At 37.6% G+C, this 13,959-nt stretch overlaps 1 protein-coding gene across 3 annotated transcripts in view; it reads left to right on the top strand.

Annotated features, from left to right (window-relative positions):
* Nucleotides 1-575: 575 nt before the first annotated feature.
* The window catches only part of cherp (calcium homeostasis endoplasmic reticulum protein), a 48,555-nt gene continuing 35,171 nt past the window's right edge, over nucleotides 576-13,959 (top strand). For 2 of the 3 annotated variants that reach the window (XM_088005221.1, XM_088005222.1), the window contains exons 1-3: nucleotides 576-1,149; nucleotides 2,695-2,868; nucleotides 8,759-8,928. In XM_088005221.1, the coding sequence (XP_087861347.1) occupies nucleotides 1,125-1,149; nucleotides 2,695-2,868; nucleotides 8,759-8,928 (369 nt within the window). In that variant the 5' untranslated portion in view covers nucleotides 576-1,124. Of the gene's footprint in view, nucleotides 1,150-1,879; nucleotides 2,067-2,694; nucleotides 2,869-8,758; nucleotides 8,929-13,959 lie in introns of all 3 variants that reach the window. The other variant, XM_088005223.1, reaches the window with a different exon arrangement.

Here is a 13,959-nt window from a genome sequence, read left to right on the forward strand (position 1 = left end):
AGAAAAAAAAAACGTGGAGAAAAGTGATAATGAGAGTGAGAGATCAAACTAACTTAGAGGGAGTTGGAAAAATTAGTGGGTAATTTTGGAAACTTATTACAGAGAACAAATTCTAGGACAGATAAATGTGAAAAGACATGTGAAATGGTTGCGGATAGAAGTTGAGTTTCTTCTCTAAATTGTATTTTTAAAAGCTTTTTAGACAGAACAGTGCACTGAACATCATTTACATATACAAAAAAAAAAGAACAACTAAGAACAACTAGGACAATTGAGAATCCAAATTGTTAAATTCTTCAAAAGGGGGACAGCATACCATCCGGGTTCAATAATTGATTTACCAATATTGTATTATCAAACTCATTTCCCAGAAAAGAGAGATTACTCAAAATGTCCCTGATTCCATGACAAAAAAAAGTCTGGCAGTGAAATTAATTATTTTATTTTGATTTTTTTTATATAAATAAAAGATAAAAAAAAATGCAGACCTGTTCATCGGGATTTTATCAATATAAAATTACAAACAAGAATGTTTGCCACCCAGCATTTTGGACCTAACAGGTTTATTATTCCACGGAGGTACGATTTCTGATCACCTGGCAAAATTGATCTTGTATGGATTATTTAAAGTATGGAACTCTAAACCATTTAACTCATAAGGGTTCAGAGCAAGAGTTTCTGTTGTACAACAGTTTTTTATTTTTTATTTTATTTTTTTTGCGACCTACGAGGCCATAGTAGTATGGTAGCTAGGTCTAGAGAGCTAATGCAGTGAGTGACAGCAGGACAAGAGACATTGCCTTGGTTACCAACATTGATTTTCTTAGAGAGGTTCTTCTTTATTGTATTAATTTGTTTGTTTGTTTGTTTGTTTGTTTAATTGTTTATTTAAAAAGGGTTTCTGTCAGCAGGTGGCAGTATCTAATGGTATCGCTGGGGTATGTGGACTAGTAACTCCTCCCCTCTTCGCGCTGCTTCTGTTAAGTTCTTCCGGTGGACAACAACGGAATTATGTTTTTGCTCATTATTTTTGTGAGGGTCGTTGGATGAAAAATAGAATATTTCAGCTATAATAGCCGCTTTATACCCTGAGCTACAACGTTTGACTGTGACACAGAACCAACATGGACGTCCCGAACCCTCCTGAAGGTGAGCAGAGCTCTGCTGCAGCGCAGCTAATAGCCACGATGTTAGCCGCTCTAGCTAACTCGGTGGATAAAGGTGCGGTTCCAGCGGCGCATTCTTTGCTTTAAATGTTGAGTTATTATGTGTAACGGAGGCATTTAGCTATTGCTGCCTCATATTTCAGGACATTTAAAACAATAGTCGACTAAAGCGCTGCACGTGTAAAATTAATCAGTAGCGTAAACAGTGAAAATAAATGAATAAAAATAGAAATAAAAGTAGAACAAACAACAACAAAAAACAACAACAACAACAAAGAAAAAAAAAAACAAAGTTATGAGGTGACCATCAGTTAAAAGTCAAATTTAAACGATGAAGTTTTAATAGGCTTCAGGGCCATTCCACTTTATTTTTTCACCGTTTAGTTAATCTTGAACCTGCTCTTGTTTAGGAACTAAATGTACGCTCTTCAAGCTCCGACTAGATTATTCTACATTTGCAAATTTTTTCAAACGCAGTTTATTATTAGTGAAACCTTTTTTGATTTATAAAAAAAAAATATTGATACGTGTGTGTTTATTTTTTTTACTTTTGCATCTGGGCCATCTCAGAACTGGTTCAGCTCGGAAAGTACAGATTGGTGTTGGTTTTCCTTTACATGATAATCTCTTCTTTTTTTCAGTCACTTGTTCTCTAACCTCCTTCCTGTCTGAGCACAATCTCTGTCAAGAGTAGTGTTTTCCCCTTGTTGCAGGAAGAAAAATTGAGAAGAAAAGCTTCTTCTAGATCTTCTCCTCTAACATCTGTGTGCTGACGGGACCCAGTGACCTTGTAAAGCAGCTTACTGTAGATGGAATCTGATATTCTCCATTGCTTTACACTGAATTGTTGGTTGAATATTTCTCAGAATGCTATTTAAACAGTCGCAGCGACAAATACTGGTAAATTTCTATTGATTTAATCAACTTTTCTTGCTAAATGTAACTTGAATAAAATAATATATTTCAGGTTTACTGTGTATAAGTAAATATGAGTTTCACTCAATTAAGAAAATGAAAAATGCTCTTTAAATCAAAAGCAGCTAAAATACCAGTTAATAAAAGAAAATGCTTGTCAAATTAATCGTGCGTCAGAAATGAGAAGAAATTATTTAAGACAAGACAGCCTTTTCCAGTTTAAACTTTTGGGCCTATATTTTTTAGGGTGTTTTTGTTTTTCTTATGACTGTATTTATGAACAACAACAACAAAAAAGAACATTAAACACTAACTCAAAGAGTGAAACACACCTTGGTCCTTGGGATGTCAAAGTTAAAGTAGACGTAGATTCAATTAGTAAAAACATTCAAACTAAAACAGATTAAAGATTGCCAAGGTCTTGAAAAATTAGGCTGAATGGTCCTTTAGCCATTTCTTGACTGGAAGCTGCAATCCGAAGCCAACTTCAGCTTCGTGTCTAACCAGCTGTTTCTAAAAGTCCAGGAAATGTTAAAGAATGTTAAGTTACATACATTTTTATTAATTTTTGGTTGCAAATTCATCTGATTCTCCTTATCCTTTCCTTTTTCAGATCAAGAGCTGAGGAATGTGATTGACAAACTGGCCCAGTTCGTGGCTCGGAATGGGCCTGAGTTTGAAAAGATGACCATGGAGAAGCAGAAGGACAACCCAAAATTCTCCTTCCTATTTGGGGGAGAATATTTCAGCTACTATAAGTGCAAGCTTGCTATGGAGCAACAGCAACGTATGTAGTTAAAGACACAAAGCAGTTAATGTAACGTAGCGGCACCATTCAGTTCTGACTTTTGCAGTGACATTGTGAAAGCAAAATCACTGATGTCCCTAAATGAGCATTTTATTAGGCCCAGGATTAATGCATCTCAGAGGAGCTGACTGGAAATAGAAGAGTCTAACAGTGATCATTTATGTCTGTGGGAGAGTGGGCAAGAATTGGAGCCTTCGTACAGCACAGGAATCAGTAGTGCCAGTTGGCTTGTTAATGAAGTAAAATGATTGAGCTGAATACAAAATGGTAGATGGTGTCTAGTCAGACTCAAAGTATCCATGTTTGCGTTTACTACTCTGTTCACGTTGTTGACATGCTTGTTAAATTTTAAGTGAGAATATGATGTGAAGCCAAGTTATGTTACCTCATTGACAAGTGCCACTTCAGCCAAAGATTTTAGTGGTTAATGTAAATAACATTTCTACCATTGAACCGATTAGAAGTCGGCAAAACTCTGGATGAGGGGATTTCTGCATCTCATTTCACTCCAGCGGGGGAAATACTACAAGCCTCAGTTGTAGCTCAGCAGCACTAAACACAAGTCCAGCTCAGAGAGAACACTCTGATGAAAGTGTTTTTAAAAGGTAAAGCTGATCACTGAGAAGCTGGTTTCCCCAGCTTCTCAGTGACGAGCGTGTACAGAAGGAGCTCCACGGGACAACCGAGAACAAAACTGTTCCTCTGTCTCTGGGGAGATCACCTTGGCAGCTTTAGCAGGAATTTGACTGCCATGAGGGTTGCAGCCCTCCTTCAAAGTTACTCAATGCAAAACAACCAGGATATAATACAATAGGGCTGGGCCGAAAGGGGCCAGGCCAGGTAAGGGCCTGCAGTGCAAAAAGGCCTGAAGTGGGGGTCATGAAATGATTTTCAGAATCATAGTGATGTGACCCCGAAGTGTATGTATGGCCAAAAGAGACGGTATAAAGTAAATAAATATATCATGAAATAAACAAATGTACGATTAAATAATCTACAGTATTGTATAGCTTTAAAATAATTTTTAGAAACTTAAATTAATTTAAAAGTACTTGGATTGATTTGACTCCATAAGTTTTATTTTTTAATAAATGGAGGAAAATAATTTTTTTAGAGGGTTGTCAGTCTCTGAAGTCGGCAAAACTCTGAATGAGGGGATTTTTGGAGTAAAAAATTCCTGTTGTTTTGGTAGTAAAGGTCACAGGCTGAAAAGTTTGGAAACTACTCTATTATCTTATAATAGGTGGAATTCCTCACCAGGTTATGAATATGACAAATTTGTCCTTTAGAAAAAAAAATTAGACACCTGTATAAGTTTTCAAATATGATTTTTTAAATAACAAAACTATTTTTACAGTCAAAGTATGGTTTTAACCACTCTAAACCTAGATAAACCCATGTGTATGGATGGTCCGTGTACAGGCAGTTTGTTTTTTTTGTTTGAAATGAAAAAACAAAAATAGACTAATTTTTTTGTTTTTCGTTTATTAAACTGAAATCGGACATCTCAGCTCGGTTCGTTATCCAATTTACCATTTAGTGCACAAAACAGAAATACAGAAATGGGGAAAAAAAAGGGTTACGAGCGCTCGGTTTCGATTTTCATGATTTCATTTTTGACAAGAGGTCTGACCCAGAGGTTCTCTCTGTCCGGTTTACACACGGGGACCGTATCACACATAGACATTATACAGGCTGCAGACAGACAAGTTTTTTCATTTCATGCTGTAGTATTTTCTGCCAACTGCAAGTCAGTTTTAAGTAATGCTCCTGTAAGAAACATAATACCGGGCATCTGGTCACCGAAAAAATGGTTAGCCTGAGTTTTTATTTTGAAAAGCCAGAGCGCAGTGGCTTGATTTCCCACACCAGCTTGCAGCCATACCTCCCTCGTCTCCGGACCAGCAAGATGGCCTCCATTGCACTGCACCACCAGCAGCGGCGGTAAGTATAGTATTAATTAGACACAAGTTGTTTAAAGATGTTTTTAGGCTAGAAAGTAGACCTCGTAGTTTCTTCTATGCACTTAGTTCATCCAAAATTAGGCTTCTTAGAAATGTTCTCTGGAGTTTTTGGAGCAGCATAGCTCCGCTAACGGGGCCAGGCGGCACCAGGCTCAGCGGGTGGGTGGAGTGTGTTTTTCCCGCTAACCGTGGCCTGATCTCGGCAAGTTACCCTGTCGTTTTCTGCTGCTTGTTATCTGTTCATAGCGTCTCAAAGTGTGATATGAAGAGTTTGATGTCTTTGTGGGCTATATGTGCTGTTTGATTCATGTACCAAAATATAATATTCTTCTCTAGAGAGTTCAATACTTCTGAAGATATATTCTTCTAAACTTTGCCACAGTGTTTTCTTCCAATTCCAGTTGCTAATATCTCCTTCCCTTTGAAAATTCTTTGTGTGTGTGTGAAATATATTCTTGCTTTCGATTGGCTTCTTACGTGCAGTATGAACTTTTTTAAAATAATTTTTTATTGTTCCTGACAGGCATCTCTTCAGCAGAGGCCTCAGCTCCAGGTTTAGGATGGAGCTTCCCAGAATCTCCCAGTGATTCTCTTCCTCCTCCTGACATGGTCTTCTTCACTGTCTCCTCATCTTTTATATACACAAATTATAGGAATATTTTTTTATGATTCCTTGAAAACAATGTTGTTTTAATAAATAGATTTTTATGAATACATTTTATTCCTGATTATTTTATAAGATATGAGTTTGATGATAAGAAAATAAGTTTGGTAAGTGTCTAGTAAGTATTGTAAATAAATCATCCAGTTATAAAGCACCAACTGACTGGATAGAGGTTGGTAAAATTTTAATATGAAATAATTCTTTTGTTTTTTTAGTTATCCAGAGCAAAGGAATAGTGGAGAGAATCAACTCAAAAGTTGTTCATTATGTTTAATCAGTTGAGACCAATTTATAAGCAAATCTTGTGAAGGGGACAAAGGTTTTCATATTTTGTTGGACAGTGATACTTATAAAAGTGTGAAAAAGTATCATGAGGTAATAAACCACGGAAGAGGATTAGGGCCCCTTAACATTTAGCTAACACTAGCATTATTATTTCTTTAGAAAGTCAGAATTCTGATTAAAAAAAATCAGAATTTTGAGATTAAAATTGGAATTCTAACTTTTTTCTGTGGCCCTCATATTCTTCCTAGATAATTATTTATTTAGTTAAGCTTTTATATTTTCATAAAATTGGTGCATTATTTCAAACATTTCCTACTTGTTAGATATTGGAAATAGCTACATTTTCATTGTATCTTTTGGACAGTCATACTCTGTGTGTTTATCACATAATATTTTATAATCGGTAAATGTGCGACAAAAACTAGTGGTGGTAGAGGGCCACATTGGGTTCAACTCGGGGAATGTTGTCTGATGCGAGTTTTAAACCAATTCCAGGTCACTTTGTTCAATCAATGATTGGTTTATTCCGTTTTAGATTTTCTTCCTTTGAACGTTGAGAGGAGGACTGAGACACAGACTGACAAGGTCAATAATGCATAAGAGCTAACATAATTCGATAAGGCAACATAAGTCAACGGAAATCATGACAACTCTGCACACCCAACTTCCAACACATAAAGCCAGCGCGTCAGTAACAGTGCCAGTCATACCTGGTGACGGTCACGCCCACCTCGACACACCCAGCACCCTAACAAAGACAATTGCCATTTCAACATAAATATTCTAATTCCAAAGGAGAAAACAGAAAACCAGTATGTGGACTAATATTGACACTTCTCCTTAATATTTGGTTGCACAGCCTTTGGCAGCAATGACAATCCTCCAAACGTTTATTATATTCATATAAACTTCTTGCACTTCTCTGGTGGCATTTTCTCCCACACTTCTTTTACAATATGCTCAAGCTCTTGTACATTTGCAGGGTTCCTTTCTCCAATGGCAGATTTCAGCTCCACCCAAAGATTTTCAATTGGATTGAGATCAAGACTCATAGCTGGCCATTTTAAAATAGTAAAAAATTTTCCCTTTCAACCATGCCTATGTGCTTTTGGAGGTGTGCTTTGAGTCGTTATCTTGCTGGAGGACCCAGGATCTTCACCTCAAACCAAGTTTCCTTATATTGGGCAAGACATTTCGCTCTAGAATTGCATGATGATCTTCTGATTTCATGATGCCTGTGATACGGTCAAGGCCTCTAGTACCAGATGCTGCAAAGCAGCCCCACAGTATTACGGATCCTTCACTATGCTTGACTGTTGGCATAGTGTTTTTTTTCTTTAAAGACTTCATTGTGCCGTCTGTAAACATACTGTTTGTGTGAATTACCGAAAAGCTCCACTTTAGTTTCATCTGTCCATAAAACATTGTCCCAGAAGGCTTGAGGTTTGTCCAGGTTCTCTTTTGCGAAGGTCAAGCGTTCTTTTTTATGTCTTTTCTTCAGCAATGGGGTCTTCATTGGCCTCCGCCTATAAAGCCCCACTAAACAAATCCACACTTTGTTTAGTGTGCGGCATGTGGTACTTGTTAAACAATCACACCAGACTGCTCCAGGTTGGTCTTCAGGTCTTTAGATGTTTGACGTGGTGTTTTTTCCACCATTCGCACCAACTGTTGAAGACTTCTGTCATCAATTCTTCTCTTCCCCCCACATCCAGGGAGGTTCTTGACCATTCCATGCCTGGAAAACTTCTTAACATTATGCACTGTTGAAACAGGGACACCAAAGTCTTTGGAGATGGCTTTATACTCTTTGGAGGTCTTGTGCTTGCAAATAATAGTATTTGTGGTGTCTTCAGACAGCTCCTTTTTCTTTGCCATTGTCACATATGAAGATGGACTAACAGATGACTTTTAAAGCACCAACATGAACATTCATTGGTTAATTCATGTCATGTGTGGAGGCAGTTCATCACAAGTGATCCTTATTTGTGATTTGCATCAGGTGAGCCAAATTGGGTTTCCGTACTGACTTGCAGCAAAGGGTGCCAATGCCATTGACATGGTAAACATGATATTTTTCTTTTTCTCATAATGTTTATGTTTTTAAATGTTTTTTTTTTTATCATTTGCTGTTTTGCATCAAGCACAAGCTATCGACAGTAAAATGTTTCACTTGATGAATTTCCTTCAGCATATATTCCATTATATGTACTTAGACATCATGGGTGCCAATAATGGTGACCAGGACTGTACATAATTACTCAATTCATTCACTTCAATTCATATGGCTCTTACAACTGCTATGCTAATGCTATTCATAAAGGAAAAAACTTTAAACAACTGTAGGGTTTGAATGACTGGCAGAATGTCGCGGTTTGAGCATCTTGAATTGTAGTTTTTAAACCAGAGCACAGAGCAGATTAAAGACTCAATATTGGAAAAAAAATTGGGTGGACTAGCCCTTTAACCATTTACTGAATCAGAATCTATATTCAGAAGCCAACATTAGCTTTGAATACAAAACAAAGCTAGAATATAAGCTCTGTGAAGGTATTATGATGAAATTAATTATACTATTAATTGCCGCTTTGGACGAGTGTACAAAGTATGCAGGGAAGAGAGAACTTCCAGATCAGACCACTAGTCAAAAATGAAATTATGAAAATCGAAATTAAGCGTTCGTTATCCGTTTTTTCCATTTCCGTTTTGTGCACTAAATGGGTAATCGGATAACGAGCCGAGCTGAGCCGTTATCTGAGTTCCGATTTTGGTTTAATAAACAAAAAACGAAAAAACAAGTCCATTTTCGTTTTTTCATTTCAAACGGAAAAACGAACTCCCTGAAAATACACGGACTGTGGATCATTGCAGTTGTAGCATTTCAGTAGTGTTTCAAAGAGTTGATTATTTTCTGGAGCCTTTTTAATAATAGGTGAATGTTATTCTATTTTTGTAGATCTTTTCAACCCAGGAAACAAAGATGTGGTTGACATTCCCCATCCATCAATGCAGCTGGTTCCTCCACCTCCAGTTGCTCTGTCAGCTGCGCCCTCGATAGATGAGCTCATTCAACAGAGCCAGTGGAACCTGCAGCAACAAGAGCAGCACCTGCACGCTCTCAGACAGGTAATAGAATAAAGAAGAAACAATAATTGAAGCCATAGAGCAAGACTATCTACATCACCATACCCAAAGGCAAAATGTCACCAAAGATTAGCGGGTGCAGAAATGTTAATATGTTAACTAGAAAATTCCAGAAGAAATTTTAAGGGGCCTGCCACCTGTGCCCATCCCTTTAAACCGAGCATTTCAAATTTGTCATGAAAAATAGATATAAGCAGGTCTGACATACACCAGCACAGAGTAGCTGTGAATATTGTCAGGTAATATTATGATATATGTGTCACCATTGAAAAGGGAGACCGACGACTATAAGCTTCACACATGTGGTTCTCACTCATGGTCCAAAATAAAAAACATGAAGAAAGTTGGTAATAGTTAATTTCTAAAAACAATTTCAATTTTCATAGTAAAGATTTTAATTTACACTCAAAAATTCAGACAAATAATAATTTTATGTAAGCAAAACATGAAAAGTCACAGGAAATATGTATTCTTCCCACAATGCATTGTGAGATCTGATTCAGCGCTGTGAGATTACTCACTGCCTCTGTCTAGGACCCGTTGCTATGGTAATTAATTATCTGCACCTGGGCTGGCTCTCTCCCTTGTTTCTATACTTGTGAGACACCCAGCGTCGTTCTCAGGGCCTTGACAAAAAACCATAAGCCCTAGGAAAATTTTGAAAACATTTTACGGGAGCAGGCATGTGTATCTATGTCATGACCAACTTTGAGATCAATAGGCCACTTTTTGTGCCTGTGAGGGAGAGTTAAAGAGTTTTTGAGTCAGACCTCCACTGTCCTGTGTGTGTGTTTCAGAGAGAAATCTTAGTGATTCTGTGAGACATTCAGCCTAAACTTTTCTCGTTTTTTTTAAATTATGTCGTGATTTTTACACAGAATCCCAATAAAAATAATAGCTCCCTTCTCGGCATCGAGCCGCACGATTTGATACCACTTTTGTGGGGGTACACGCAGCGGTACGAGTCGCATTAACGGTGATGGAAGAAAAATAAATAATCTATAATAATAATAAAGAGACATTCTATTAGGTGAAGAACAATAGGTGCCTGCCATGCAATGCATGGAGGCAGTGACTGACCTGCTTCGCAGGTCAGTCACTGCTCTCCCTATGCATTGCTATGGCATGCCCCAATAATGTCTACTAGGTACTATGAGTACACTTAAAGCTCACTTTCTTAATACCTGTTCAAGTTTTTATATAAAACATTTTTAGACTTTTGTTCATGCTGAAGATGATGTGTTGTTTAAACCATGTATTAGGCTAAGGTAAAAAAAAAAAAGTGGAATTCAAGCAATTTTGAATGTGGCCCAGTTTTTAGTTTCTGACTTCAGATTGTTCTCAGCATTTCAGAAGCTGTTGATCTATTGGGTTTCTTGCACAGCCATCATTAGGGTTTGTAAAGACCGTTTCCTTTTGATTCAGCCAACATTTTGAAGCTGAAACTACAATTCCCACAGCTCAACAAAACTGACCAATGATGGACTGGACAAATGTCGGCTTGTCCAACAGGTCCTGATTTAAGCTTCAACATTTAGATGGCAGGATGAGAATTTGGAGTGAAAACATCAAAGTATTGATCCATCCCTTATGGTAGCAATGGTTGACTCTAATGGTAGTGTCTTGATTTTATGAGGAGTATTTTCTTGGCACACTTGGCCTCTTTTTGCCTCATTTCCACCGAGCGGTATGCTGTTTCATGGTCTGGCATATTCAGGAGAGTGTTTCCACCTCCAGTTGGACTCTCACTGGGCAAGTTAAACCTAAATGCCTGACATTGCATATGTAACAACTGCAATTTGTTCAGATACTGAGGGAGGCAACAAAGTATTGCTATAACAACCAGTGGCTAAATGTCTGGAGGTATGTTATTGAGCTACATCCCAATAACAGACCAGGCATAGTTGAAGCACTGTCCTTAATTCTGAAGAAGGGATTGCATTTAGGGAATACTTTCTGTAATTGAATAATTTTTTAATCACAGAAAAATCTGAAGCCCATGCACAGACGATTTCAACTTTACTCATGTAGTACATTATGTAGGCAGCTAAATCAATCACTAAAAAAAAAAAAAATCATTTCAAAATATCATCTGACATGTACAATGAACTAAATGCATTTTGCTGACTGGGAGCTGACTGTGTGTGAAAGAGTAATAGGTCGCTTTGGAGCGCATCTGGTTGAATAGCACATTCAAAACTGAAGTGATGCATTTATCAAGCCTATAATACAGCGGGGGGGTGGGCGTTCAGAGGGTGGCAGGGGGGCTGGCGGAAATTTTTACAAAAGGGGGCGCTGGGATTCCTTTGGGGGGGTGTTTGCTCGAGGGTAAACTTTACACCTTAAATGAATAACAATACCAGTTTAGACTTTGAGCAACTTGCTAAAGCTTTATTGTGTAACATTAAAACATGCTTGTCTACAACTGTATCGATGACAGCTCTCCTTCTCTTCAGTGTTTGTAGCTTCTTCTCTCTGCACTCCTGCTAATAGTAGCTTCACCGCATCAGTTCAGCGTTACACCGGCTGATGATGTTGCTGTGATTCACTTGTCTGGTGTCTGATTTTAAAATATTTTATGTTTTATTGAGGATTTTTGTACACATGTTTTGTCAGTGCTGTGATCGTTTCAAAGCAGTAACTTATATTGAAAAGTGTTTTAATGTTCATCTGAATGCTGCACATTTTCATGGAAGGACAACGGAATATCACTCTGATAAACATGTAATGACTAAAATCATGATACCCTCACTATGTATCCCTCTGAAAAATGAGCCCATTTAAATAATAATAATAATAATAATAATAATAATAAATCCTTCCATGGGTGGATACCACGATAGACAGCTTTAATTTTATACAGTTAATATCGGCGCTGTAAGTGGTTTGGTATGAAACGGTAGTATCACAACACTTTTGAATTTTAATCAGAATATATCGGATTTTTTCAGTTGTTTTAAAAAGCTTACGTGAATCTGCTTTTTTCCATCGATACGCTTCCCAACCGCTCTGCACCGCAGGGGGGTAAAAAAACAAAAAAAAAACAAAAGACGCGCACTTTGTGCAAAACTCAGAAACAGGAGAACCGGGACATAGAACGGAGCGACAAACTAGATGTGAATCAGGGCATAAAAACAGACGCTTAACAGTGAAAAATCAATATGTGTGTCAAATAAGGTGAAACACATGATGATTAAGTGGCGCAGCAGGTGATGAGTGAAGATTACAGGTTGTGAGCGTCAGTAAAAACAAAATTAAACTAGCAACAGGAAATAAACTAAAGAGAACAACAATAAACCAAGAGAGGACAATACTAATCAAAGAAAACTGAATGAAAATGCACGAAGAACAAAATGCAAGAATAAACTAAGAAACTAAATTAAATACAGAGGAATAAACTGGTTTGGCAAGACCTTTCGAGCAGTAATTAATACAGAGGACTGTATGGCAAGAACAAACACGCTGTTTTCAGATAAAAGGTAAAATAATATAAAGGCATATTATATATTGGAATATTTTTTTCCACTCTGATTGGCTGCTGTTAACCCTACCAATTTAAAGTTAAATGTCCATTCCATTTTTTGTAGACACCTGTAAAAATAATTTCTATTCACATGGCTTCTTTGTTCTCTGGGAAATTATTTTCAATGATAAATACAGAAACAACCATAAACATCAAAACATCAACAATAGTGATAGCAATATTAACAATAAAATAATATTCAGTAGGGATGTGCCGATCAGGTTTTTTCCTGCCGATACCAATACCAATCACCCATGAGGGCCGATATACCGATCACCGATACCGATCACATAATTATTATTATTATTTTTTTTTTTTTATCATAAACACTACCGGTTACATTATGTGGAAAAAGGAACCATGAATTCACCTTAATTTAGACAAAAACTTGTTTTTAATAACTTTTTTCAAGAAGAAAACTAAACAAAACAGGCATTGTGCAAATTGTACTGCTATTGATAATACTATCTTTAACAGACTGATAACATATGAAGGCTCTGAAGAGGCTAAATAATGCAAAGAGCCAAAATAAAACCTCTCAACATTGCCAAAAAAAATTCAAGTATAAAACTTAACATTCAAAGGCAAAAACTGGTTCCATTACAATAAACAATACAGAGTTACTGAATGAAAACTTCCTGATAGCATGGCGGCTAGCTGATTACTGCTAGCTCTGATTGGCTGTTTCTGACTGAGCGGAGTAATTATGCAGATCAGGGAGGAGATCGATTATTTTTTCAGAGATTATCTGTCTCATGTTAGGACAGCGAAAGTTTTAATACGTATGTAAAATGTATTTTTTAAGTTAGATGCTGCAGCTTTAATCAGAGGTTCGGTGTGAGAGTCACTACCAGGTGGAGCAGAAGCGGCGCTCCGTCTGTGAAATATTATTACCTGTAGCGTAGCAGCGGTTCAACAGCGAGAGCAGAATCAGCGTCTTACATCGCAGCTCGAAGACTTAAATAATTTTGCGGGTTATTTGTTTAGCTTTCTGACCGTCATGCTAATCCCGGTGAGTGTTTGTAGCTGTGCGCTGCTTTACCTGCTATCTGATCGCTCCGTATGTCTTTTTTACTGCAGTGAGCCTCGATGTAGCCAAACCCCGTCAAGTATGGCATTGTTTTTATGTCGTATTAGCTTCGTTGTGTTGATGCATTTTGACTGCTTCAATTTTCCGCCGCAACACGCAAACTTCCCCATTCACTCAGTGCGTTATAGTTCCACATCGCTTAGGATTTGTTGCTGCGCGTTTGCGCAGAGTGAAGGAAAGAGGAGACCAGCTGCACAGGCAGGCTGCGAAATGAGATGATCGGTATCGACAACAAGAGCCAATGATCGCCGATCACCGATCATGCACTTTTTCACGAAAATCGGCCCGATTATGATCGGTGACCGATCGATCGGCACACCTCTAATATTTAGTGCAAAGTAGAATTCAGTTTCTTATATGGGGAGCGGTAAGGGACCTGGATAATGGATAGGGGGGGCGC

This window comes from Poecilia mexicana, unplaced genomic scaffold, assembly GCF_051168715.1.
Source record: "Poecilia mexicana isolate PSO_F unplaced genomic scaffold, ASM5116871v1 scaffold_4, whole genome shotgun sequence".
Taxonomy (NCBI): Eukaryota; Metazoa; Chordata; class Actinopteri; order Cyprinodontiformes; family Poeciliidae; genus Poecilia; species Poecilia mexicana.